The 26301-nt window shown below is 42.6% G+C and overlaps 4 protein-coding genes across 9 annotated transcripts; 3 read left to right on the plus strand and 1 right to left on the minus strand.

The window, feature by feature from the left end:
• The first annotated feature begins 616 nt into the window (after window positions 1-616).
• Window positions 617-10561, plus strand: LOC120702331 (rho GTPase-activating protein REN1-like). 5 transcript variants are annotated; one of them, XR_005686344.1, is made up of 26 exons: window positions 618-1200; window positions 1471-1590; window positions 2085-2198; window positions 2593-2629; window positions 2835-2911; window positions 3881-3951; window positions 4039-4117; window positions 4386-4533; window positions 5318-5422; window positions 5541-5618; window positions 5815-5870; window positions 5969-6038; window positions 6220-6304; window positions 6522-6765; window positions 6868-7086; window positions 7678-7705; window positions 7812-8008; window positions 8078-8127; window positions 8466-8526; window positions 8618-8701; window positions 8990-9106; window positions 9192-9343; window positions 9427-9487; window positions 9574-9822; window positions 9911-10200; window positions 10290-10561. XR_005686344.1 is itself a non-coding variant. In XM_039986079.1 (26 exons), the coding sequence occupies exons 3-26, from the start codon at window positions 1555-1557 to the stop codon at window positions 10103-10105; spliced, it is 2613 nt and encodes an 870-aa protein (XP_039842013.1). In that variant the 5' UTR covers window positions 618-1200; window positions 1305-1358; window positions 1471-1554; the 3' UTR covers window positions 10106-10365. The 5 variants fall into 5 exon arrangements, 4 of the variants coding, with proteins under 4 accessions (XP_039842015.1, XP_039842013.1, XP_039842014.1 ...); XM_039986079.1 differs by adding an exon at window positions 1305-1358 and having other exon boundaries at window positions 9911-10365; XM_039986081.1 differs by having other exon boundaries at window positions 617-1200; window positions 9249-9343; window positions 9911-10365.
• LOC120702332 (BAG family molecular chaperone regulator 7-like) lies at window positions 10347-12412 on the minus strand. 2 transcript variants are annotated; one of them, XM_039986083.1, is made up of 4 exons: window positions 11972-12410; window positions 11627-11917; window positions 11121-11396; window positions 10347-10807 (listed from the first exon to the last, which is right to left on the minus strand). In XM_039986083.1, the coding sequence occupies exons 1-4, from the start codon at window positions 12296-12298 to the stop codon at window positions 10604-10606; spliced, it is 1098 nt and encodes a 365-aa protein (XP_039842017.1). In that variant the 5' UTR covers window positions 12299-12410; the 3' UTR covers window positions 10347-10603. The 2 variants fall into 2 exon arrangements, with proteins under 2 accessions (XP_039842017.1, XP_039842016.1); XM_039986082.1 differs by having other exon boundaries at window positions 11627-12412.
• Window positions 12413-15350: 2938 nt separating this feature from the next.
• On the plus strand, window positions 15351-23570 carry LOC120702330 (DExH-box ATP-dependent RNA helicase DExH9-like). Its single transcript, XM_039986077.1, has 14 exons — window positions 15351-15753; window positions 16206-16406; window positions 16497-16715; window positions 16918-17256; window positions 17353-17457; window positions 17686-17796; window positions 18392-18642; window positions 19975-20098; window positions 20766-21042; window positions 21386-21531; window positions 21631-21780; window positions 21852-22084; window positions 22478-22742; window positions 22902-23570. Exons 1-14 carry the CDS (start codon window positions 15454-15456, stop codon window positions 23178-23180), a joined length of 3000 nt encoding a protein of 999 aa, XP_039842011.1. The 5' UTR covers window positions 15351-15453; the 3' UTR covers window positions 23181-23570.
• A 2162-nt stretch (window positions 23571-25732) lies between these two features.
• On the plus strand, window positions 25733-26206 carry LOC120704971 (lipid transfer protein EARLI 1-like). The gene has a single exon (XM_039989520.1). It carries the CDS (start codon window positions 25764-25766, stop codon window positions 26145-26147), a length of 384 nt encoding a protein of 127 aa, XP_039845454.1. The 5' UTR covers window positions 25733-25763; the 3' UTR covers window positions 26148-26206.
• Window positions 26207-26301: the final 95 nt, after the last annotated feature.

Genomic DNA, 26301 nt, shown 5'->3' on the forward strand with positions numbered 1-26301 from the left:
AAATTCTATCCCTATAACCATCTCTGAAAACTAATAAGGTCATTCTCAATTAGAGTGTTATAAGAATGTCGTAAACATTAAATTTGCTGATATGATAGTCTCATTATGAAGCGAGAGAGAGAGGAGAAGAAGTGTCATGGAATGTAAGAGAAGTGTTATCACCATGACACGGTGATGATAGTTCTCCGGCTCGGTTACATAGTTTACAGTATTTGTAACACTCCCACTGAGACTGGTCTAAACCAGTAAATTTTTAAAATTGACGGCTGACCTAAACGAGTTACCTTGGGGCTGCTGACCCCTGCAGACTTGTCACCCACTCCAGATTTTATGTTTTTGGCTTAAACTGGTCCAACAAACTGGAACAAATTTATTTTGTTCCGGAACAATTTTTAATTGTTCTGGCAATAAAAAAATTTGTTTAAGAACAAAAAATTTTGTTTCGGAAAAAAAATAGTTATTGGATCTTATATGATACTTCTAACATTTGCCCTTACCTTTGCTTTTTGTGCTTCCTGTGGTGGGCCCGAGGCCCTGAAGTAGGGTCCACCCATGGACCTGAACTTGGCGGCTCTGCACAGAGACTGGCTGTAGCTGGTCATAGCATGGCCCGCAAATTTCTTAACCCATTGGATTTCAGAGCTAACAACAATTCATGGTTTCCTCCTCCCGTGCTTGAGGGCTTGAGGCTGTGGGGGTTTTGGTGTCCAGAAGCCAGCACGCCCACCCATTGCCATTGGCACCCCCCAGATCAGATGAAGAGCAGAGCACGCGGCGGCGCTTGGTCGGGTCGTACAAGAGAAGGTCTTGGCCGAGAAGGAACCCCAGGTAGGTGGCCTGATCGATCTCCATTTGCCAAGAATAGCAAGGACTCTCCGACCGATCCTATCCATGTACGACACTCCACTCGATCGAGGCGCGAGGGAAGAGGAAGATCTGGAGGGACACGGAGACCGACGGAGAGGATCCAGGGAGGGACCTCAGCTCAACCAACCACCCATGTGGATCGGTAGCAAGACCGGCCCAGAGGGAAGAGCGGAGGAGGAGCACCTCGATCGATCACGCACTTGTTGGGGCCGGGGGGAATCCTAGCCTAGCCTAGCCTAGCCTAGCTCATCATCATCATCTGAATCACCGGCCATTCGCGTCCTGTCCATGACGCGCTGACGACCGACCACCTGCAGCTGTTCGATCCTTCAGGTAATTAATTAGAATCATCCGCATTATTGCCCCCCTCCCCACCCTCTAGCTGATTGCGATTCGGACATAGGCAATCACAATTCACAATCACGTCTTGCTTGCAGAATTGTAACGCGCATCCAGCTATTTTGGTATTTTGGTGTTTCAGATCACTTTTGGTAACATGCATGCATGGTTACCTGTCCCATTTTAATTTTGTTTTTGAAACGAACGGAAAGCTCATGGCTTTTATGGGCACTAACATTGTACACTGCATGCATCTCTCAATAGGGAACAAGAACGGCGGCGGCACATTGCCAGGGCAAAAATTGTCCTGAGCTTCTTCGAAACCCAGAGATTTAGATCAGGCACACAATGTCAGCTTCTGAGTTCAGGATTCCGTACCAGCAAGTAAGCGGCTTTTATATATATGTTTCAACAAGAATTTTCAGGTTTCGTGCTGGAGTTTGCTTATCAGTGTATATATCTATCTAAGAATCTCTCTGCTGTGTTATTCAACTACCTTTAGTGGAGTAATAATGGGATATGACGTTTCTGAATTTAGTAGCAATCCAATTATATATATATATATATATATATATGCTGATCTCAGACAACATTTTAGTGAAGAATCATTTATATTTAAGAGAGTAAATTTAGTTAAAGCGCAGAGAATATGTTCCATAATGCATATCTAAATATGGAAGATATGCTGAAAGATCGAAAGCTCTTGGCTCAATATGCCTTGATTTGTGAAAAAAAAAACTGTCAATCTAAATGCCCTTTTCTCTCTTTTTTATTTTTTTTACAAAAGCCAAGCTCACTAATAATTCACAGTTTAATCGTTCAACTGTGTCACTGTGCTACATGTTCACTCAACCTTTTTTTTTCTCATTTTATGATAGGTTTCTTCCTCACAGCCTGCTGAGACTGCAAATCAGTTCAAGACCTGCCGATGTGGGGAGGGAGACACATCTGAAACTTGTGACAGCCCGCCAACTTCTTGTCCTAATTGCCAGGTTTGTGAGATCTCCTTACACCTAAAGGCTTTGTGCTGCAGCAAAAAAATAAAATAAAATAAATAAACAACCTTTTCAATGCTGTAGTGTCTCATAAAATTAGTACGCTGCTTGATACGTTGTTGGGTACTTAGCTTTATGGGCTGATTTTATACAATCTGATGTTTCACAAGCTGCCATTGCTATGCAGAGCTGGCACTGATGCTTATCTGCAACTTGGCTGTGCCCTGGTGTATGGTCAAAAGAAAGTTATTAGAAACACAATTTAGAGTTACAAACTACTATTAATTTAGGTCATGATAAATAGTAAAATTAAAAGAATGTGCCTTGTTATTTTGTCCATACCTTTGTAGGAGAATTTTTAAGGCCAATGACAAATACTATTGTAGTGCAGGTCCTTAAGAGCGGGCATTTACTACTTTCATCAAAAGGTACGCTTTCCTTCAAATATGTATGATAATGCATAATTCTGTGTTCTCCTTTCTCTCCTCTAATATCTTAAATAGTTTGCCATCATTTTTTAGTGCCTAACGTTGATAGTTTGTTTAAGCTTGTCTGCCCTACTTAGTAACATTTCACATCTGATCACTTTTAATTTTGAGTTAAAATGTTACATATTAAATTTGCTATATACAGGAATTGGATGGACATCATGGAAAAAGCGCTGGTTTGTTCTTACAAGGGCATCGTTAGTGTTCTTCAGAAGCGACCCTGTAAGATATATTGTGCCCATACATTGCACTATTTCTTTGGATGCTGTTCCTTTTTCTTTATGTTATACTGTTGGATACCTGTACCTTTCTGTGTTTCTTTACATCATTATTCATATGTCAATCTGCTCTCCGTGATATCCTAGTCATATGTTTGAGGTAAAATCAATTTTCTTGCAATGAAAAACACTAAAGAAGCTTTAGCAGTGCTGATTCGCTTCTCATGTGGAGATCTAAGTCTTCTTGCAGATACAGTCCCAAATCCCCATAAAAGTATAAAACCTGCACTTTGTCAATGAGAATGTATCTAAGTTCTTTTGTAATAGCAATCAGGGTCCTTTGCTTGGGTTTGGTACAGTCCCTAAACTGTATCACCTGGGGTTTCTTACCCTTTCTTCTTCTTAATATATTGATGCGCAGCTCTCTCCTGCGTTCCCGATTTTGTTGTTGTTGTTGTTGTTGTTGTTGTTGTTGTTGTTGTATCAGCTAGACCGACTGAGTTCTGTTTTTACTGGGTCCTCTGGATACAGTTATACCATTATCATCTATTAAAATCTACATGCAGAGCTACTTGTGATAATAGAATTTTATTGCTCAGATACCTCTATAGATATCAAATTAACATGACTCTGCTGTGTCTAGATCAGAATACAATTAACATTCCTTACACATTTTATGAGGGGAAACATTCTGGTGGGACTAGTGGTGAAGTGTGAAAAATTTTCGTCCTATTAGTCGTATACCAAAAGTTGCATGAAACAAAAGTTAAGCTACTTTTGATTGTCACTGACAGTTTTCCTAAAGCATAGACATGATTAAAGTATAATTGCTAAAGCTTGTATTTCTGCTATTATTTTTCAAGTTTGGTTTCTTAACATACAGAAAAAAGCATATTTTCAAGGAAAAAAAATTAAGCTGATCAGCTTAGGTGAGCACACAGTGGTTACTCCTAATAATGTGCTTTAATTTCAGAATGTGCCCCCTCCAAGAGGAGCTGAACCAATTGTCACACTCGGCGGAATCGACTTGAATAGCTCCGGAAGGTATGCATCAAAAGCCAAAACTTTGACAAAAGGTTGATGATTCTTCAGTACTAACTGATAAGTTTATAATCTTGTGGAATGCTCAAGTGTTGTCGTCAAAGAAGAAAGGAAACTTCTGACAGTGTTATTTCCTGATGGCCGCGATGGACGGACTTTCACTCTGAAGGTTAGTTGTCCACTTCATACAGTTTCCAGCATATCACTTTTGGTGTTCCATGTGGGGTTGATTGTGTGTGCAGTTTGCACAACTGACTGTGGCTGGCAGTGATTGGTGAAGCAATAGTAGTAATGGTTAGATTGAGGGGGCGGCCATGCTAGCTGTAGTCCCTTAGGGGCTTGCAGGGTTCTGCCCTGTGTGTACAATGTGGGCCATTTTTTGTTCCATTATGCAGGGATCATATTATAAATTGATGGTATGAATTTTCACCAAGCAGGCCGAAACCATAGAAGACCTTAATGAGTGGAGAAGTTCATTGGAATATGCTCTAGCACAAGCACCATGTGTAGCAAATACAACGGGGCAAAATCCAATATTCAGCACTGATGTAGCGGCAGAACCTGCTGAAGCTCCAGCTGAACAGTGTAAGCCACGTTGTCTTTCATCACTTGACCACCATTTGAGATGTTAGAACTTTTTAATACGCCTGCATCTCTTACAAATTGTAGAATGAAACTCCTGCATTTTCTGAGAATTGACACCTTCAATTTCTTTCTTTTCATTTTTTTGTCTCATTATTCAATGAAAGCCAGCTTGCTTTCATAATATCATTCTTGTGATAAAAGGATTGAAAATGTCTAGATATAGTGGTTTTGAAATTATGAAGAGTACTAGAAAAGAGGGTCGAGTACATGGCAGTGCGCCAGTGCGATGTTCTCCTTCATGCCCTTTGTCCTATGTGTATGATTTACAGTTCTATTGAGTGCTAACATAAACTTATATACGATTAGCGGGCATAACTTGGTGGAACGTGTGGGTGTACATGCCAACCTCCCAGATTTTAGTCTTTTTCAGCTCGAATTTGTGTGCCTATTTCTTCTTATTTATGATGCCACCTAGTTCTTCCTAGGTTACGAGTTTTTTAATATTATAAACTTTATAGTCATGCTTCAATATATATGCACTTAACAGAACTTCTATTTATTTTTGCACATTTTGCTGATACACTTAACATATATTTGGTTGCATATTAAATTTAGATATTTCATCCTATTTGCATCAGGAGCTTTTGTCACCCAATCTTTCTTCTTATCAGAGCTCATTTTCTTGAGTTAACAGTATCTTTCTAATCCAACTTTTTCTTTTTTGGGGGGAGGGGTGGACTCCTTACATTTAATTGCTAAGCAAGTTCAGTTGTTTGTCTTGCAGCGGAGGACAGTTCTGTTATTGGCAGACCTGCAGAATTTGCGCTTGTGGACGCAGATGGCAGTCCGTCATTTCTGGAAAAGGCCCTGAAGTTCATTGAAGATCATGGTAATTATTTTTGCTTATTGAATTCAGTACACAATCATGAAAAAAAATTGAATTATGGTGAGCCCAAGCACGAATGCCTTGTTATCACACACACACAAAAAAAAAAAACTATCTGTAGGGGTCAAGGTAGAAGGGATCCTACGCCAGTCTGCTGACGTTGAAGAAGTCAAACGCCGAGTTCGGGATTATGAAAAGGGTGATTTCTTTTTACTAAACCTCTTATTTTCTTATCTAGGATAACTATATTTGGTGTTTGGCAGTGTATAGTTAAATTGATAAAATGATCTGTGTCTTTTCACTATGTCTTCATAAAGATATTTTATGCCGGTCATAATAATGTGCAGGAGTTGTATTTTTGTCTGCTTTAACATATTCGTAACTTTATTTCTTAGGGAAAAACGAATTCTCCCCAGAAGAGGATGCACACGTTATTGGTGACTGTATTAAGGTATTTATTTGGCAAGTGTTGGTTATAATCTCATAGAATGCATTGTGCTTTGATGGTATGCTTGTCACTAATATATATTTGGTTGTCATTTGATACAGTATGTTCTTCGAGAGATGCCATCATCTCCAGTTCCTGCATCATGTTGCACTGCCCTGGTTAAAGCATACCGTAAGATTAGTTTGGAGCTTTCTTTATGCATTCAGCAGTCTTCTTGTATTTCTGAATTGAGGAAACCTATATACAACCTCTGCCATAAAGTAACTACAAATAAATTAAATCAATATGTACCCTTGTCCACAGCATTCTGATGTGTAGAGTCATATGATAATCGAGACTAATGGTTGTACAGGAACTGACAAGACAAGAAGACTTGATGAGATAAGTAGAGTGATATATGAAGTTTTCCCAGAACCAAATCGACAGTTATTGCAGAGGTATCTACCTTTTGTTATATGCTTATATTCTATTTTCTTGTCAAAAGAATCTGGGTACTCAACATATTAATGCTTGAGGTATCATAGTCAGATTTTCATTCTCGAACAGAGGTTCTCATCCGTCGACATCATTATAATATATTTAACTTTGAGTTTATTATCCTTTACCATAGCAACATCCAAGGAATGGGCTCCACACTCATCAGGTTTCTTTCAGGGTTCTTAAGATGATGCAAATCGTTGGGTCACACAAAGCTGTTAATAGGATGTCTCAATCTGCTTTGGCGGCTTGCATGGCACCACTCCTTCTCCGACCTCTTCTTCTTGGTGAATGTGAAATTGACAATGACTTCAGTATGGGAGGGGATGGTTCGTTCCAGCTACTTCAAGCTGCTGCAGCTGCAAATCATGCCCAAGCTATTGTTATCATTATGATGGAGGAATTTGATCAGATATTTGATGTATCCTCTTTTTACTTCTTCTTTTCCTTTTGTTTAGTCAAGCTCCATTTGAAGTAATACCACACTTAGTTGTTCATGAGAATTCAACTGATTATCATGCAGGACTTGGAAGAAGGTTCCTGTTCTTCAGACGCTTATACGGGATCTGATGATGATGATGTTGATAAGGAGTATTCCACAGATAATGACATCCATGACGACGATGGTTCTTATGATTCTGGTGAAGATGACATTGAAGAAGACTTGGATGACAATAGTGATCACTACTCTGATGGCAGTGAACATGATAGTAAAATCAACACTAATGTCAAGGATGACAAGGTACTTCCAAGTTCCAACTGATCATTAATCATTGTATCAATTCCAAAATGTTGTAGATTAGGCATTCTCCATGCTGGTATCGGAAGGTCCTTCAAGACAAATGTTACTTTTCTGTAGCCATTCATAATATGCTTCAACTTTCACTGTGCTATTATTTATTATTTCAATTTTCTGACTTCGCTAGGTCATAGACTAGCCAGTTCTTCTTCCTTTTAGCAAACATAGATTGGCTCCCTGGTCTATATGATTTTATTATCTATTAATATAGGTGCCTAAGTTATGTGTGTGGTCAAATTTTTCCATATTTAAACAGTGGCATTTAAGACGGTTATATTTATAACTGCTTATCTTTCATGGAGATTTTTAAGTGCTGCATATACTGCGAACTGCTTTGGGCCTTGGAACTATATTCTTACATGAGAAAACCTTGGTTACACTATGTTCTTGGATTACTGAATAATAGTTTAGGTTACTGCTTCAAAGAACATATGAAGATGCAAATAATTAATCAATTCATATGGCGCAAATACATTAATTTTTTTTCAAAAATGCAACTTTTATGCCTCTGACTTCAATTTTCTTGATTTATAGGTTAAAAACAAAACTTCAGAAGCTGCAGGTAATGACAATAACCAGTCTGTACAAAAACAAAAATAGAAAATGGTGCATCAAGGGAAGATACTGATAAAAATTCTTCTACTGAATCAATTCATTTTCCACAAAAGTTGCACAAGCGGAGGATACCTCTCAAATGAAGATCAATAGTCGATCCCACCCGAAACAAGAAACATGTGGATCAAATGAATCTAAAGATCGCATGGTAAAATCAAATTCTGGTTCATCATCTTCCAATGAAAAATCTATGGAGAAATCAAGCAGCTCAGGACACAAGGGCAAAAGAACCTTATGGGGCCGTACTTCGGTAAGAGAGAATATTTTTGGTTTTTAATGCGGATAATCTTACAGTATTACTGGAATACTTGATGTACAGGCAAGAAAAGACCTGTCAACAGAGGAGATTGAATACTGCGGTGATGATGAGTAAGTAACCCTGCCCCTACTAGGCTGCTAGATGCGCTTGTTTGTAACCTTGGCCTTTGGGCATATCCTATTTATTGATAGAGTTGCAAACATATATCCCTTGGAAGCACAAGAATGTTTTTTTGCATTTGCCATTCACTGGTTCAGATTTGTAGCTTTTGTGAAGCTCCTACCATTTGGAGTTTACATGTTAACTTGAACTAGTAGAAATATCACAAACAAAATTTAACAGCAGTTTATGGTTTTGGATTAAAAAACAAAACACATATAAATTCAAGGAAGTTTTTACAGTTTATGGTTGACACTTGAGTTGTATTATGTTTTGGATTCTGAACTAGGACCCTTATTGATAAACTTGAGAACACCAAGACTGATCTCCAATCGAAAATTGCAAAGGAGGTACAGCTTTTTCCGTTAGGATCACAGGAATTGGGTTAAGTGGCATCGTACTCCTCCCTTTGACATGATATTGTTCCTGTTATTCTTGTAGGCCAAGGAAAATGCAATCCTCCAGGCAAGTCTAGAAAGGCGGAAAGAAGAACTACGTGAGCGCCGTTTAGCACTTGAAAAAGAAGTAAGAACTGAAGGCTGAACTTCTTTTTTCAGGAAGACCCTCTTAGTGTTAGCTTTTACAATTGGATCACTGTCTCGATAAGAGATCAGTGTACCATCAAGCAGAAATAAAACTTACAATAACTGTATAAAAACATAAGAAGCTATGCAATGTATTAGTGCTGAAAGCGTTGGGTATGCAAAATTGTTATAGCACTTTTCATTCTTCTGAAAGCTTTTTTTGTGTGCTTTTCAGAGTCAGCTGTGCATTTTCTCTGTTTGACAATAAAAAAATTTGTTCATTCAATAGGTTGAGAATTTGAGAGACCAGCTACAGAAGGAGAGAAATTTGAGGACATCCTTGGAGTCTGGGATAATGAATTTGCGAAGAGGGCAGGTGTCCTTGCCATCAACAATAGATAGTAAGGTAGTTTTCTGTCACTGAGTTTAAGCAGGGTTTCTTCTTTTTTTCCCTTTAATAATAATCTGCAAACTTCTCCTGCTAATAAAAGACTAAGGCTGATCTTGAAGAAGTTGCGACTGCTGAATCTGATATTATGAACTTGAAGCAAAAGGTTTCTGATCTTCATGGGCAAGCCAGTGGCCAGCAGCTGTGCTGTGAATCATGCAACAAACGGTTCCTAAGTACAGACAGGACTGGCGGGTAAGATCATGATCTGGCATTTTCTTACAGTTTGGCAACATTTCAGTTGTAAAGTAGTACTAAATTGGGGTCCCTTTCTCCAGTACTGAAAGCTCCTCAGTGGAAGCATCGTCAGTTGTCGGGAATGATTCTGCATCTGACGTGGTAAGAGTGCCCTTCATTCTGCTTTCAGTATAAGCGGGAGGAAACTCTGTATTTTTTCAGATTAAAGAAAGCGCAAAGCATTTCAGGGTGATGTTGCGCAACCAAGGAAGCAGACTGCGCAGCATTCACCTTCTTCGACAGACAAGCCAGGTCAGGAGGTGGTCGGGAGCATCAGCCAGAGGGCTCCTCAAAGGATTCACTCGGTAGCCAGGGAGGGCCAAGACGGGTCGTCATCCGGGTCGAAGTGGAATTTTGCGCAGAAACACTATTCAAACAGTCCACTGATATGGGGACTTCACGGATCCAGTAATGCTCATTCGGGTGGCAGGCTAGAGGTTCGTGCGTGAGATGAGATGAGATGCTGCTCCTTCCTTCCTTCCTTCCTTTTTGCTGTCGACTGATGAACATGTTGTTGTTGATCAGGAATCTGGTGGAAGCGCCGCACCAGCAACGTCGTTTGCGTTAGCCAAGCTGACAAACCGGCTCAACTTCCTCAAGGAACGGAGGGCGCTGCTGGCAAGCGAGATGCAGAACCTGGATTTGGGTCGGCTGCCAGCCGCCGCCGCTCCATCAGCCAAGTCCCCAAGCCCAAAAGGGCCTGAGAAGAGGAAAACTTGAGGAGAGTTGATGCTGATCTGCCCCTTCGTGGTGTGCTGAATATAGACCGTGTTAAGCTAGTCTATATCTGAACCAGCAGTGTAATTTGTGTGCAGGTCTATCCGTCCTTATCCTGATATCCATAGTGCTGTCTGTACAATACATATGTTTTCTTTTCACAGATTTTGTTGCTACAAACTTGCAGGTACACATGTAGAACGCGTCTGCAGCTAGGCAGGCTGTTCTGTTGGATTCATGAGAATTGGGAACAGGATGGCACATATTCTAAAGCTCAAATTGATTGCCTAGCAGCATATTATAGGTTCATAGTAACACATGAATAACAGTAGAGGTACAAGAAAGTGCAGAGATAGATCCTCGAGGTCTGTCTCTCAGGTCTCAAGTTCTCCTAGCTAGATGATGGTAGATTAATAGATATATGCTGCTTCTACAAGCTTTCAACAGGATGAAGGCATGATATCCAACCATTAACAAGGTGGTGGCTGCCTCTAGTCTGCATCACTTGCCCTCCTGGATGATCCTGACGGCCTTGTTCACACCAGCCGTCTTCTCAACGGAGACTGCTCCAGCTTCCGGGAGATCAAACTTCCTGCGGTTCAGTGACCTCTGCTTCCCCGGTGGCTGAGGGTCCACAACCTCCAGCATTGCTTCGAGCTCTTCTAGCATAGATTTCTTGGCAACCCTCACCATGTAGTCAGGTCCCTGGATTGAGGCAAAGCAACCAGTATTGGTTAGAGCATGCGGATTGTGTTTGATCAGGTCAGCAGCCTACAAAGGATGGGCTAGAGGATACATGCCAAGCGCCATCACTTGTACTGGTTATATATATATATATGGTACAAAAGCAGCGAAGAAGGAAGCTGGGGACGAAACAGTTCATCTGATTGACATGTATTCAAGGAAGGAAACAGAGACTAACGTGATTGTGTTTGCAGAATTTCACCTCAACAGTGCAACGGCTGAACTTGCAACCTAACAGTGTAGCTAAGGAAACGGCGATATACAGGCAGCTTACCTCAAGAGCATCCACAGTGATGAGCAGTACAATGACCTTCTCAGAGAACCTTTGGCGCTCTTCTTGGTCATTAGCGAGGCGGCGCCTGTAAGAGATGTTATAGAAGAGGGACCTGATCTCCTTGAGCTTGGCTTTGGCCACAGCCAGATCACGCAGGCAGCGAAGCACCTGGGAGCGGTGAGCAAGGTGAGCCCGGTAGGTCATCTGGATAAGCAATGCAGCATCCTGCGGGGACAGCTCCTTCCTCTTTCCCCTGCCATTGCCCTTAGCAAAAGCCTTGAGGGAGGAAAATGCAGAGGGGCAGTCAGTACAGCAACAGCAAGCCAGGAATGCAGATCTAGAACGTGCAGCCAGGCAGCATCCCCAATCTCGTCTCGTTCGTCTAAACCCACAACATTTGTCTAGGAAAATTTGTCTACGGCGGTCCTGCTAAAAATCTAATCTTTTCTCGAGATCACAATGAACTCCCATTGTGGGGGGAGGGAAGAAGAGAATGTTAGTGATACCTTTCTGATGGCGACGCATCCGGCGGCATCGTTGTCGTCGGAGATCTCCTCGATCTTGACGGTGGCGACGGGGCATTTCTTCTCCTTGTTGACGGCCTTGTTCTTGTTCTTCTTCTTCTTGTCGGCGACCTTGGTCTTGTTGCTGTCGGCCTTCTCCTCGTCGTCGTCGTCGTCGTCGGTTAAGTCCTCCTCCCATGTGTAGGCCTGCGACCAGGGCTCGAGGGAGCCCTTGCCCTTAACGGCGGCGCCCCACTTGAGCTTCCTTGGCGCGGCGGCGGAGGCGCCCTTGGCCTCCCACTTCCACTTGCAGTCGAAGCCGTCGTGGTTGGGGGACCTGACCTCGGCCTCCCACTTGAGCGTGCGGTCCCCCGCGCGCGGCCTCTGGACGGACGTCCACTTGACCTTGCGGCCGCCGGCCTCCGTGACGTAGGTGCACTTCCTGGTGGTGGGCTCGGGGCGGCGCGCGGCGACAGCGAGCTCGAGAGCGGCGACGCGGTCGGTGAGGACGCGGAGGAGGAAGGGGGAGGGGGAGGGGTCGCTGGGGGGCAGGAAGAGGTCGAGGTCGGGGAACGGGGAGGTGCTGTCAAAGTCGAGGAATGGGCAGGAGGAGGGTTGCGGCGGCGGCGGGAACGGGAAGAAGGGGTCGTCGAGGAAGTGGCGGTGGGATCCCATGGCGACGGCGACGGCGACGGCGACGGCGACGGCGGATCAGAGATTCAGAGCTGGCTCTGCTTTGACTGATGAGCCAGTCAATCAGTCTGGGGATTCAGTCAATCAGTCTGGGGATTGGACGGTGATCTCCGATCTCCGGCCGGTGAGGTGATGTAAAGCCAATGTTTTTGCGGTATGTGCGCTGCACGTGACGCTGACGCGACGCCCATCCCGGGGAGGGGGCGGCAAGCATGGTTAACCTTACCGGTGGGAACCGGTCCGGTTTGACCGGTAACCGGTCAAACCGGTCCGGACCGGTTCCGGTTCCGACCGGTTCCCAACCGGTCCAAATTCAAATTTTGAATTTGAATTTAAAAAAATGAAAAATTCTCAAAAAATTCCTAAAAATATTTCAAGGTGTGATGAATCTAATGGTGTCAAATTTTCTCAAAAATTCGTTCATTTAGTATGGTTTGCGGAATTTATAAGTTAAATAAAAAAACGTGCATACGAAAGTATACAAATACAATGTAAAAGTAGTATAAAAAAGAGTTGGAGGGTTCATTTAGACTAAAATATGTTGTACAAACATTTATTTAGTATACTTTGTGGGCATTTGAATTTAAACAAAAAAAAGAAAAAAATTTGAATTTGACCTGTACCAGTCAAACCGGCCGGTTACCATCCAAACCGGCCGGTATACCGGCCAAACCGGCCGGTATACCGGTCTAACCGACCGGCATACCGATCGGAACCGGTTGAACGGGGAAGTTTAAATTCAAATTTGAATTCCACCTGTTCCGACCGGTAACCGGCCAAACCGGACCGGTATACCGGAACCGGAGGCCGGCGGTTACCAGTCACCGGTCGGATACGTGAACCCTGGCGGCAAGTCGGCGACCATTTGACGATGTATCCATGTGACGACTGACTGAGAGAGTGCGCTCCAGCGCCACACGGCACGCTGCTCCCTCGCTACCCTGCCTCCGCTGCCATCCTGGACCGTCGTCAACGATAACCAACCATGTTACCAAACCGCTCGTCTACCACCGTCGTCTTCTCTTTGACTCTCTCCCTTCCCTCCACCCGTCATCGTCCACCGGATGTCCGACCTCACCCTTCACAGACCAACCCACCACTGCCGCCGCCTCCATTCCCCTCCTCTAAGACCACCGGCCATGGAAGCATAAGTAACCCCAAAACCCTTAGGTTCTGCTGCCTCGACCACCACTCTGGTCGTCAGCAACCGCTCCGCCCACCTAGCACCGCTCCCCGATCACCCTCTCCTCCCTTCCGTGGAAGAAGATGAACAGAAGCGGAAGCACTTCCGCAACACGTTGGCTGGCACACGCGTACGCGATGTATACATTTCGCCGATGGTGGTGGCTAGCTGGCCTCTTCTTGCTATGGCAGTTGCGGACCAAAAACTGGTGTGTTCCACATTCCACCGCATACTAGTTTGTGTTTCGAAATTATTATCATTGTGTCGCGTGCACGCGGTATGAAAGTACCACATTTCTATGTCACTACTAGTTCAGTTCCAAATAATAGATATGATTTTACCGTGTGCTAGCAACACTTTCCGTCCTTCTCTTGTTATTGCTGCTTTTCGTATTCTCGTTGCTGTAATTCAACATACCTTACCAGACTACCACCCAATTCTTTACTTACTACATGGTGTTGTGGAAAGGAGGCCTATCTACTAGTCATTGGCTTCTCAGCAGCAGTCATACAAATCAACACACACATTCACCACTAGATTTTTGCTACAATGCTCTTTAGCCACATACACTCTGTTCTGCTGACTGTGGCTGGTGCTAATTTGCTGTGAGAGAAAAGTATTGCTGACTGACTGGTGGCTGGTGCTGATTTAGTGTGAGAGAAAAATACTACTACCGGCAACCAGCCAAATAGAGTGATATGTACGAGAAGAAAAACCAATTTGAGTAATAAAATTATAAGTGAACAAGGTGTGCTAATAATAAAAATAGCAATAATTTTAGCGTCTGAGTTAGGTTGGAGGTAAGTGGAGCATTTAAAATCCGACAACTTTTACGTAGTACTCTCTCCGCATCTCAGAATACGCGCACATAATTCAAGATTCAAACTTAAAAATTTTGATCTACAATTAATCTTGTATAATAAAAATTTTGTTTTATAACAATCATATTATTGTATCAGATTTTAAAGTAGTTTCATATAACTATAACTAGTAGGTACGCACGTGCCTGCACGTGTATTGAAAAAATATAACATAGAAGTCTAGTAAATAGTAATGGGTTGTCGCAGAGCATGGGGAGGAAGCCGCGGTTGTCGTCGTGGGTGATGAGCTGCGGCAGCTCCCTCCTCCCCGCGCGCCACCGCCATCATGGATACGTCGTCGTACTACCCTTCGCCTTTCGGCAGCCGGCTGCCGCCCCGCCTCCGTGTACTCTATCCTCTTTCGGCGGCGCTAGAAGCTAGCTAGCAAGCTAGCACGACACGGCCGGCCGGCTATTTAGGAGATGACGGCCCTATTGATTGGAAACTTGAAATGCCTTAGGAAACAACATCAGGGCACCCATATTTTTGCCAAAAAAAAAACAGCCGCCCATGATCAAACGCTGCGGGTATAAAAGAAAAATATTAGGTGGGTATAAAAGGTGGGTACGTAGAAGGTTTTGGTGAAAAAAGTTTTAGCTTTTGGGTGGAAACATTTTTCTTCTGTCAATTTCGTGGGTCTACACCCTCTTTCGTCAAACTTTTGGCCTGACAAGTGGGAGCTCCGAGAGAGGTACGATGGGCCTAATCTTGGTGAAAATGTGTTTCAAGTTTTATAGTATAATAACTTTTATTATAGTATAGATTTTGTTGCTACAAATATTATATTATAGGAAATATTACGAGTTAAATATTATTATTTAAGACTATATAAGTTTGACCACGCGTTGTATGATGGGACGAAGGGAGTAATTGAGCAGATAATATGATGTAATAATCCTTTGTAACAATGATTTTGCCTACGTTGTCTTGTTGAGGCCACTGTCATCTCTTGGACGAAGAATACGCTTTCCCTGGAGCAAAACGACTTCCATACCTGTAAGCGGGTTGCAGTTGCAGACAGACGGGGGCCCAACTTCCTCCTCCTCCGCGCGCCCTTAAACCCTAGCAGCGCCGCCGCCGTCCACGCCGCCGCCATGGAGACCCTCAAGCGCAAGGCCCCGGACGGACCTGCGCCTGCCGACAACGCCTCCCCTCTCAAAGCGCCGCGCGCGGACGCCGCGGAGCCTCCCGCCCGCACAACCCTCGCCGCCGCGGAGCCCATCGCCTGCGTGCACGACGTCTCCTACCCAGAAGGCTACGACGCGGCTGCCTCTGCCTCCCGCGTGCTCGCCGGCGGTGCTGAGGGCTATGAGCCCGCCAAGAAGTTCCCCTTCCAGCTCGACCCGTTCCAGGCCGAGGCCATACGCTGCCTCGACAATGGCGAGTCAGTCATGGTAACAACATCCCGAGTTTTATCTTGCTTTCTCCTCAGTGCGTACATTGGTTCAGTTTATCAAGTACGGGAGCAAAAATTTCCCATTGCATTTGTCCACCCGCTCGGTGCTCGCGCCAAACTATGATTTTTGTAGCTCCAGTGCCCCCCCCCTGAATTAGGACACGGGCCTCCTCAAATTAGCTTCACTCAAGGCAATTTGTGCTCATCAACCTGCTGTAGTGTCGATTAGCAATTTAGCATTCATCATTTATGACGAGTTCTGGTTCTCCTACGAGTTGTATGGTATCGGAGTACAGCTCGTAGAGATATCTTCTTCTTTTTTAAAACAAAAAAAAGAACCCGAAAATCTGCTTTGCTGTTCTATGTATACTGGCAGACCGTTTCTCCTATGTCAGCTGAGTTGTCTGTCTCTAATTGATGTTTCTATATTTTGCTTTTGTCGATTTACAGGTTTCAGCTCATACATCAGCTGGAAAGACAGTGGTCGCCTTGTATGCAATAGCAATGTCTCTGCGCAACCAACAGCGTGTCATCTATACATCTCCAATCAAGGCATTGAGCAACCAAAAATACAGAGAGTTCAAAGAAGAGTTCTCTGATGTTGGTCTCATGACTGGGGATGTCACAATCGTGCCGAATGCCTCCTGCCTGGTATTAGTTGCTCCTCACACTATTCTTTCAGATCACTTCTTGTATTATTTATCCGTGCTTGGCTCTTAGAAGCATGCCCTGTCTATGCAGGTCATGACCACGGAAATTTGGCGGAGCATGCAGTACAAAGGATCTGAGATCATGAGGGAAGTTGCTTGGGTTATATTTGATGAGGTGCATTACATGCGGGATAGAGAGAGAGGAGTGGTGTGGGAGGAGAGTATAGTGATGGCTCCCAAGAACTCACGTTTCGTGTTCCTCTCAGCTACTGTACCTAATGCCAAGGAGTTTGCTGATTGGGTAGCTAAGGTCTGTTGCCAAGCTTCCCTAGTTCTATTCATTTTTCTTTTCCCATGTCGACATTGAGTGTTTAACCAAAAATTCAATGATTTTCATCTCCAACTCATCTACTTGTTATTGTTAGAAGGCATATGCTGGTGCTAATTGGTTTTCATATATGTTTTCAATGGATTGCCATTTTGTTAATAGTGGAGGTTGTTTTGTTTCTCAGGTACATAAACAACCTTGCCATATAGTATACACCGACTACCGACCCACACCCCTCCAACACTATGTATTTCCTTCAGGAGGGGATGGATTATATCTGGTAGTGGATGAGAAGGGCAGGTTCAGAGAGGACAGTTTCCAGAAAGCATTGAATGCGCTTGTCCCTGCAACTGGTGGTGACAAGAAGAAGGAAAATGGGAAGTGGCAGAAAGGTATCGTGGCAGGCAAATCTAGTGAGGAAAGTGACATATTCAAGATGGTTAAAATGATAATTCAGCGTCAATACGATCCTGTGATACTTTTCAGCTTTAGCAAAAGGGAATGTGAATTTCTTGCTATGCAGGTAGTCAATTTAGATAACAGAAATATTTTGTGATTCCATGAAAGAAAATATAAAATTAATTTGGTTCATATTTACTATCCTTCCTGTGTGCAATAGATGGCTAAGATGGACTTGAATGAGGATGATGAGAAGGCAAACATCGAAACAATTTTTTGGAGTGCTATGGATTTGCTTTCTGATGATGACAAAAAGCTTCCTCAGGCAAGTTAGTCCATTGATTCTTAATTTTGGTCTCAGGTATTCCCTATAGGTGTCATGCATATGTTTGTCGATGGCAGTCTTATGAAATGCTTTTCAAAGCTATTTACAGTGCTACAAATTAACCATTTGAAATATTTCTATTTGTAATACATGAATCAGCAGTGGTACTGGTAGGCAATGCTACAAATTCATAATTGTTTTAAAACTGAGTCACCAGAGCCTTTTCAGGTTTCAAACATGCTACCCTTACTGAAACGCGGTATCGGCGTGCATCATTCTGGTCTGTTGCCCATCTTGAAGGAAGTGATTGAGATTCTCTTCCAGGAGGGCCTCATCAAGGTTAGCAAATTTTATGAATCTTATGATGTCTTGAGTCTATTATTGCTTAGCCTCAAAAGTAGCACATTGCTGGAGCTATATCACTCCTCAGCTACATTTTATTTGGAGCAATGGTAGTTAATCATAGATATTTTTGTATACATTTTGCACCTTTTTGCTAAAAGCAAGAATTTCATGCTTCAAAAAGTTAGGTGATAGTGCTTGATCTGATTCGCAGGAGATCAGATTCTGCTAGTTGCTACTGCGTTCTAATTCATAATGAAACTGGAACGATTCTTTAATTTGCAACACACAAAATGGATAGATTCAAACTACTGGCTACTTTAAGGACAAAATGGCTGCTATTTTCCATTGAACTTGAGCTTCTAAAGGATAAATTCAAACTACTGGCTACTTTCTATCAGAGTGGTTCTCATCTCTGGTTACTGTCATGTATTGTCTTTACTTTGAGAAATGTGTCACATTGTGTTCTTTCATTCTCTTCTGAATAACGATGGCGTGCTTCACTGAGGGTGTTTATAATGTTTCCTTTGTAAGACTATGATGTGTGTTGTGGCTTCTTATTTCTTGCCAATATTAAAACCTGGTGTTATAGTGTTTGTTTGCCACAGAAACATTCAGTATTGGGCTGAACATGCCTGCAAAGACTGTTGTGTTTACCAATGTGCGAAAATTTGATGGAGACCGATTCAGATGGTTGTCGAGTGGTGAGTACATCCAGATGAGTGGCCGTGCTGGTCGTCGAGGTATTGATCAGCGTGGTATATGTATCCTGATGGTAGATGAGAAAATGGAGCCTTCAACTGCCAAAATGATGCTGAAAGGAAGTGCTGATAGTTTGAACAGGTACATATCATTGATTCCTGACATTTCTGGCACCTGTAGAGCATAGTTGTTATCTAGCCTGTCGAATGAAAACAAAACATACTGGGATGGACAGATCCTCTCAAATATGAATAATTACTTTGTTATAATTGTTAGACTGCTCCATGCTGATAAATATTTGTGCTACCCATGTGTAATATGCCTACTCCTTGCATCCTAAAATCTTGAGTCAGCATGCCAACGCTCAAGTTTTGATCTGCTGCCCTTTATATTTTTTCCTGAGTCGTCTCAACATAGCCGGTCCCAAGCCCGGGTAAAGGAGGAGGGTTGCGTTAGGTTTTGGCAAACCAGCATAAAAAATGCCACTCTAATGGATATGAAACCTACAAGAAACTCGTTGGGGCTAGTGAGATCCCTTGGTGTATGCTCTTTGCTGATGATGTGGTGCTAGTTGACGAGAGTAGGGCAGGGGTTAATAGGAAGTTAGAGCTGTGGAGACGCACGTTAGAGTCGAAAGGGTTCAGACTTAGTAGGACCAAGACCGAGTACATGATGTGCGATTTCAGCGCGACTAGGCATGAGGGGGGAGACGTTAGTCTAGATGGGCAAGTGGTGGTCCAGAAGGATACGTTTCGGTATTTAGGATCGGTGCTACAAAAGGATGGCGACATTGATGAAGATGTTAGGCATAGAATTTCAGCTGGCTGGTTGAAATGGCGGCAAGCTTCTGGCATCCTTTGTGACAAGAGGGTGCCACAAAAGCTAAAAGGCAAATTCTATAGGACAGCAATTCGTCCGGCGATGTTATACGGTGCTGAATGTTGGCCTACAAAAAGGCGACATGTGCAGCAACTGAGTGTAGCAGAGATGCGGATGTTGCGGTGGTTTTGCGGGCACACAAGGAGGGATAGAGTCCGGAACGAAGTTATTCGGGATAGGGTCGGGGTGGCACCAATTGAGGAGAAACTTACTCAGCATCGGCTGAGATGGTTTGGACATGTCCAACGAAGGCCTCCTGAGGCGCCGGTGCGTAATGGGGTCCTTGAGCTAGTCGATAATGTAAAGAGGGGTAGAGGTAGACCTAAACTGACGTGGGTTGAGTCGGTTAAGAGAGACCTTAAGGATTGGAACATCTCTAAAGAGATAGCTTTGGATAGGAGCGCTTGGAGACTAGCTATTAATGTGCTTGAACCTTGAACTTATTTCTTTCGGGTTTCATCTCTAGCCTACCCCAACTTGCTTGGGAAAAAAGGCTATGTTGTTGTTGTTGTTGTTGTATGTATCTTGTAGTTGTTCAACTGCGAAACTGTTCTGTTCTACATGCTCTTACACAACTACCCTTCTGTTTATTAGTGCCTTTCATCTGAGCTACAATATGCTGTTAAATCAAATGAGATCTGAGGATGGAGATCCAGAAAAGCTTCTTCGGTTTTCATTTTACCAATTCCAGGCTGATCGAGCTCTCCCTGATCTTGAGGTTTGTTGACATGTCTATGATTTCCTCCTCTTTGAAGTGAAGAATTTACTTATGCCCTGAGTATTCTTCGTGGTCATCCTACATGCATCACATATTTATCATAGTTGACAGCCATCAAACACATTTTGTGCATTTATTAACTCGTTGCCTGTTGAAACTTGCACTATTACACACTTAACACTTTACCCTGTACCTGCTTCACAGTTCATCTGCTGCTATGAACTTATTTTAACGGGTCCTGTAGGTTCATCTTTTAGTGATTTTCTGAGGGAATACTCCCTGGGAAGTAAAGTTGACAGCTTTACTTTAAAATTCAATACAGAACACAAGTTTAACATGTTCCTTCTGGCACCACTATTGTTACTAGTTTTTCTGTGTATGTTGTTGCATGTTCAAAAAAGGAGCGTAGGCATGCAAGCATTTTTGGATGGCTTCCAGAGTACTTCAGAGATGTATCCATGCACAATAAGACTTCTATTGGATCATTAGACACTCGTAATAGGAATTTGTGCTGCTAATCTGGTAGACTGAGTTGTTTTCACCTACTGCTTTTATCTATAAGTACTTTTACTAAAACAGAGACACTGGAAGTCAGGAACCCAGCAACAAAGCCCCAAACCATTTCATGAAACTTGCAATAACACTCCATTTTTTGAATTTTGTGCAGAAGCAAATCAAGGAACTGGAATCAGATAGGAATTCCATGGTCATTGAGGAAGAGGAGAGCTTGAAGGATTACTATGATCTCTTACAGCAGTACAAAAGTTTGAAGAAGGATGTCCGTGATATTGTCCTATCTCCAAAACATGTCCTACCTTTCTTGCAACCTGGAAGGCTTGTCCGTATTCTATATAGTACATATGAGTCAGCCACCTTCTCCATTGATGAAAATGTCACATGGGGAATTATTATAAACTTTGAAAAAGTGAAATCCAATGGTGAAGGTATTTAAATAGTTAATCTCATTTTCAACCTAATTTGCTAGTATGGTTTTCTATTTTCCTTGCATGTTTAGAGTACAAAATGAATTTTATCCGGAAAATGTTTGGCGATGCATTCCGTTACTGGATTATGTAGTTATACACTTTTGGCAGCTTTTAACCTGTAACTGTACCTAAGTTAGGACCTCTTTTTGATGAAGTGGGTCTTGAATTCTCAACCACACACAGCAAGCACATCTGGTTTTAATTCCTAAATATAGTCAGATTACTGTGATTCTAACTATGCCTTTAAAGGTCATTGCTGAAAGGGAAATACTTTACTTAACTTCTGGTCTTGCTCTTGCAGATAGAAGGCCTGAAGATTCTGATTATACAGTTGATGTCCTTACCAGATGTTCTGTAAGTAAGGATAGCAGTGGAAAGAAAACAATGAAGATTATTCCTCTGAAAGAATGTGGAGAACCAGTTGTTATTTCACTGCCACTTTCACAGGTTATTTACTTTGCACAATTCAGCAGTGAAGTTTTTGCCTTATCATTCTGTCTGCTAATCTGCCTTTTCCTAATCATGGGGTTAACCTGAATAAAACAGATTGATGGACTAAGCAGCATTCGGATGTACATACCTAAGGATCTTCTGCCTGTAGAAGCTCGAGAAAACACCTTGAGGAAAGTTGAAGAAGTGCTGTCAAGGTTTGCTAAAGATGGGGTACCTTTATTGGATCCAGAAGAGGATATGAAGGTAAGAAAACACTAAGGATGCTGTCAGATTTCCTCTGTTTATGCGGTTCTAATATGACCTGTTCCTTTTAGGTACAATCAAAATCTTTTCGGAAAGCTACCAGAAGAATAGAAGCTCTGGAGGGCTTATTTGAGAAGCATGATATCCGTGGTTCTCCGCATATCCAGCAAAAACTTAAAGTCTTGCATGCTAAGCAAGAATTATCAGCTAAAATAAAGTCCATCAAGAAAACAATGCGGTCTTCCACTGCTTTAGCTTTCAAGGACGAGCTCAAGGCCCGGAAACGGGTTCTTCGCAGGCTGGGGTATTGTATTTTTTTTTCTTTGACGTGATCTTTTTAACCCCAGAGTGTTGATTTGAAACTTTTAAGATGAACTGCCTACCTAATGCTTGTCTTGTTACAAGTGTACCATGTTTCTGACAACAAATTTGCTGTTTTGAATCCAAATTTTGGTTGGGTAGAGTATAATATTTGGCATCTAATATTGTGATGTGAAAAAACAGGCACAGAACATAATCGGTAGGCTAATTTACTAATTAGAAGCATCTTCCTTTGCCATAGTTTTGAATCTAATTGGAAAAATATGTCCTATCATGAGTTTTGAAATCTCATTGTCAATTCAAAAGAATAGTGTCAGGGATATCATATAGTCACACCAACCTTGCAATTTCTCAAGAATGTATATCTTTATTTCAGATATGTTACAAGCGATGATGTTGTGGAAGTGAAGGGCAAGGTGGCCTGTGAAATAAGCTCAGCTGATGAGCTAACATTGACAGAGCTTATGTTTAGTGGCATTTTGAAGGATGCTACCGTAGAACAGATGGTGGCCCTGCTTTCTTGCTTTGTTTGGCAGGAGAAGCTCCAGGATGCCCCAAAGCCAAGGGAGGAGCTTGATTTGCTCTTTTACCAATTGCAGGAGACAGCGAGAAGGGTTGCTAACCTTCAGCTTGAGTGCAAGGTAGTTAATTAATACTACTAAATCATCATATCAAATGCCTGTCCTCGTTTTCTTTTTTTCCTTTTTCTGGAAAGATATGTGGGCTTGTAGTGCTGCGTATATGTATATATTGAATCAGGGTTCTGAAAAATGATATTGTGCTCTAACTGATAATGACAGATCCAAATTGATGTGGAAAGCTTTGTGAATTCTTTCCGACCTGACATAATGGAAGCGGTGTATTCATGGGCCAAAGGGTCGAAATTCTACCAAATCATGGAGATGACCCAAGTGTTCGAAGGCAGCTTGATCAGGGCCATCAGGAGGCTAGAGGAGGTTCTACAGCAGCTAATTCTGGCATCCAAGTCGATTGGGGAAACCGAATTGGAAGCAAAACTTGAGGAGGCAGTCAGCAAGATCAAAAGGGATATAGTATTCGCTGCATCTTTGTATTTGTAACATGTCTGGATGGCGTCGTGATTTCGTATGAGCTCCAAAGCACAGATAAATAAAATCGCTCTTAGCTATTTTCGCTCAAGTGCTGTTGGCCTGATGGAGCTGTCTGGTGGAAACACGGAGCAGTGATATGGCAGGCAAAGTTTTGTTAGTGTTGTTAGTTTGTTCGGAATGCAAGATGTAAGAATTTTGCAGGAACCTTTACAGTTCTACCAGAAATTCTGGAGAACCGCAGGAATCGATGTAGCTTGTACAAGTAAATTAGTTAGGAGTAGTCCATGGATGGAAATCTGTACTGATTTTTTGCCCTGTACACAATTAGAGACTCACTGAAATCCATTGTTTATTTTTTGCTCAGAAATGAGTGTAAGAGAGCAGGTCAAATTCAGATTATTTTGTGTGCGTGTGTATATTATTGCAAAGGTCAATGTCACTTGAGTGTCAAGCTCAAGCGGTACGTGGTGCCCCATATCCACTTTGAACTTGCTATGTGCTGGTTTGGATGCTATTGGCCGGCTGAAGGTCACGGGCTATTATATCGTTGCTTTTGGACAATATCATCATTTGAAAGTGAGCATTTGTATGTACATGTTTGCATGCTGTGGAGACGGAGACAGTATTGTTATGACAGATAACACAACGTCACCAGGGTGCAAGTGTCAAACTTGGAACTGGTCAGCCAAGTCAGGCGATGATATACCTGCTCCTGCTGTATGTATGTACGTGCAGTAAGCTACAAACTGACTGACGCTTGTGCGGTAACCAGATGCGGAAATTATATGATCTGATAGAATAATTTTAGAACGCAAAATCTGTGGTACTAGTTATTTATGATTATGATTTTGTGTAATACTATAGATTGCATATAAACAGAGTGACTGAGTCAAAGAACCCGTCCTGACAACGAAATGCGACTAGTAATTAATCTCAAATGGAGCAAGTATTTGGTTAGCAATGTAAACAATAATTGTACATGATGGCCGGCCAATCACATATATATACAGTGCTGCTTCTTTTTACTATCCACTAATTATTACTAATGCAAGTGGTAGTGAGCAAATTGTCATCGTTGGATATTATGCAGGTAACTAACTCGTGCATGATGTGATCACATATCTGCTGCCCTTTGTCTCTATCTTATATATTGTCTCTGCGACTCTCTCTATCTCTATGTATATATATATATATATATATATATATATATATATATATATATTATAGATACACAGATATAGAAAAAAATACATTCTGCATGCACTTCTAGCTACTCCCACATATATATCTTACGATGCAAGACATATCTGACCCAACGAAGAGCATACAAAATCTCTGTGTAATCAAGAAGGCAATCTACATAGTACATACTAGAGTCACTATGGGATTCACCTTCTTTGCCGTGTGCCAAAGGCACATGGCAAATGCTCTATTGCACACGGCAAAGAGTTTGCCGTGTGTTGCATACAGCAAAGTGCCCACAGTAAACAACGACCGGTAAAGCCATGTTTGCTGTGGGTCATTTTTTGGGGCTTTGACCTATGGTGGGAATACGTAAACAGAAAAAATCCTTTGAAAAATAGCAAAAAGTTTTTTTTTCAAAATTGGGGGGAGGCCCCACCTACCTGTCATCGCCTGCCCGTCCCAATCGCAAGTGGTGACATTTTTTTGCGCGGTACACGGCCGGCGGGATTCGAACCCGCCGCAACCTACCTCTCGCGTGTAACCTCTACCGCTGCATCACACTCTCACTTGTGTCTATACTCCGTTTTTCCCCACATATTATATTAAACCGAGTGTAAATCTTCTCAATTCAGACTTTGATTGCTTTTTATAGAATTTTAAAACAATTCGGCATTTCGTAGTCGTGCTTCCTGGATAAGGTGTTCGAAATTTCTTTTCATTTGATGGATAAGGCCTCAAACTAGATTACATAATATGAATATCATTTTTTACTCATTTTATTCTATTATTGAATCACTTGCAGTTCTAATTTGTCTTGATTTTAAAAAATTTCTTAAAATACAATAATCAGTTAAATATAGCAAATAAATACAAAAATGTATCAAATTTTTACATAGAGTACCATATGTTGTATGTGAAGAGTAGAAAAAGTTTGTGGTGAGGAGAAATTTTTTTTGTTACTTTGCTGTGCCATATGCCCAATTTTGCCGTGTATTTTTTGGGTGACACACACGGTAAAAACATACATGTTTGTAGCAGCAAAATTCTATTCATATGAAATTATTTTTAAATATGAATACAATGATATGATTGTATCATTGTATATTCATACAAGAGTCTGAAGATAGCAATGATACTGATTGACCAGTGGACGGAAGGAAGCAACCTTCTTACCTGCTGGCCTGGGGCGTCAGTATGTATGCGCGCGTCAAATTGCTTGCCGGCCGGCAGTCTGTCAGTATTACTAGCTAGCTAATAATAAGCGAGCGAGCGAAGAGCTAGCTAGCTAGCCTCCAAAATTCGTGCAGTATAAATATGGCCTCCATCTTATTATGATCGCATAGCAAACAAACCCGCTAGCCATCATCTATCTCAGCTCGATCATCACTACAGCAGCTCGATCCAATAATGGCGGCGATCAGCAGGAGCAGGAAGCAACAGGCCATCATCATCACCTGCTTGCTGGTGGTGGTGGTACTTGTTCCGGCGCCGGCGTTGGCGTGCGGCGGGCACCCGTGCCCGAAGCCGGCGGGCAAGTGCCCGGTGAACGCGGTGAAGCTGGGCGTGTGCGCGGACGTGCTGGACGGGCTGATCCACGCGGTGGTGGGGCAGCCGCCCAAGGAGCCCTGCTGCTCCCTCATCTCCGGCCTGGCCGACCTGGAGGCCGCCGTCTGCGTCTGCCTCGCCATCAACGCCAACGTCCTCGGCATCGGCCTCGACGTCGCCGTCGACCTCTCCCTGCTCGTCAACTACTGCGGCCGCACCGTGCCCGCCGGCTTCCAGTGCGCATAGCCAACTGCACAGTGTCAGTGTGCGCATGCATCCATCCATGATCCATCAGCGCTACCGCTACCGATCCATCGACACGTCTATATAATATATCCATCATGTGTGTCAGTGTGTGTATGTATGTATGGTAAAAGAAAGAAATAAGCTAGATCCAAGG

The sequence above is a fragment of the Panicum virgatum genome, chromosome 4K, assembly GCF_016808335.1.
Source record: "Panicum virgatum strain AP13 chromosome 4K, P.virgatum_v5, whole genome shotgun sequence".
Classification (NCBI taxonomy): Eukaryota; Viridiplantae; Streptophyta; class Magnoliopsida; order Poales; family Poaceae; genus Panicum; species Panicum virgatum.

Excerpts from the sequence above, each read along its gene's own strand:
- LOC120702330 (XM_039986077.1), top strand. The coding sequence starts at position 15,454 with ATGGAGACCCTCAAGCGCAAGGCCCCGGACGGACCTGCGCCTGCCGAC. Across the intron at positions 21,781-21,851 it reads ATCCAGAAGAGGATATGAAG|GTACAATCAAAATCTTTTCG; the intron begins GTAAGAAAACAC and ends TGTTCCTTTTAG. Across the intron at positions 22,085-22,477 it reads CGGGTTCTTCGCAGGCTGGG|ATATGTTACAAGCGATGATG; the intron begins GTATTGTATTTT and ends TCTTTATTTCAG.
- LOC120704971 (XM_039989520.1), top strand. The coding sequence starts at position 25,764 with ATGGCGGCGATCAGCAGGAGCAGGAAGCAACAGGCCATCATCATCACC.
- LOC120702331 (XM_039986080.1), top strand. The coding sequence starts at position 1,555 with ATGTCAGCTTCTGAGTTCAGGATTCCGTACCAGCAA. Across the intron at positions 2,630-2,834 it reads TTTACTACTTTCATCAAAAG|GAATTGGATGGACATCATGG; the intron begins GTACGCTTTCCT and ends TGCTATATACAG. Across the intron at positions 6,305-6,521 it reads AATCGACAGTTATTGCAGAG|GGTTCTTAAGATGATGCAAA; the intron begins GTATCTACCTTT and ends GGTTTCTTTCAG.
- LOC120702332 (XM_039986082.1), bottom strand. The coding sequence starts at position 12,298 with ATGGGATCCCACCGCCACTTCCTCGACGACCCCTTCTTCCCGTTCCCG. Across the intron at positions 11,397-11,626 it reads GATGCGTCGCCATCAGAAAG|GCTTTTGCTAAGGGCAATGG; the intron begins GTATCACTAACA and ends TCCTCCCTCAAG. Across the intron at positions 10,808-11,120 it reads TCACTGTGGATGCTCTTGAG|GGACCTGACTACATGGTGAG; the intron begins GTAAGCTGCCTG and ends GCCTCAATCCAG.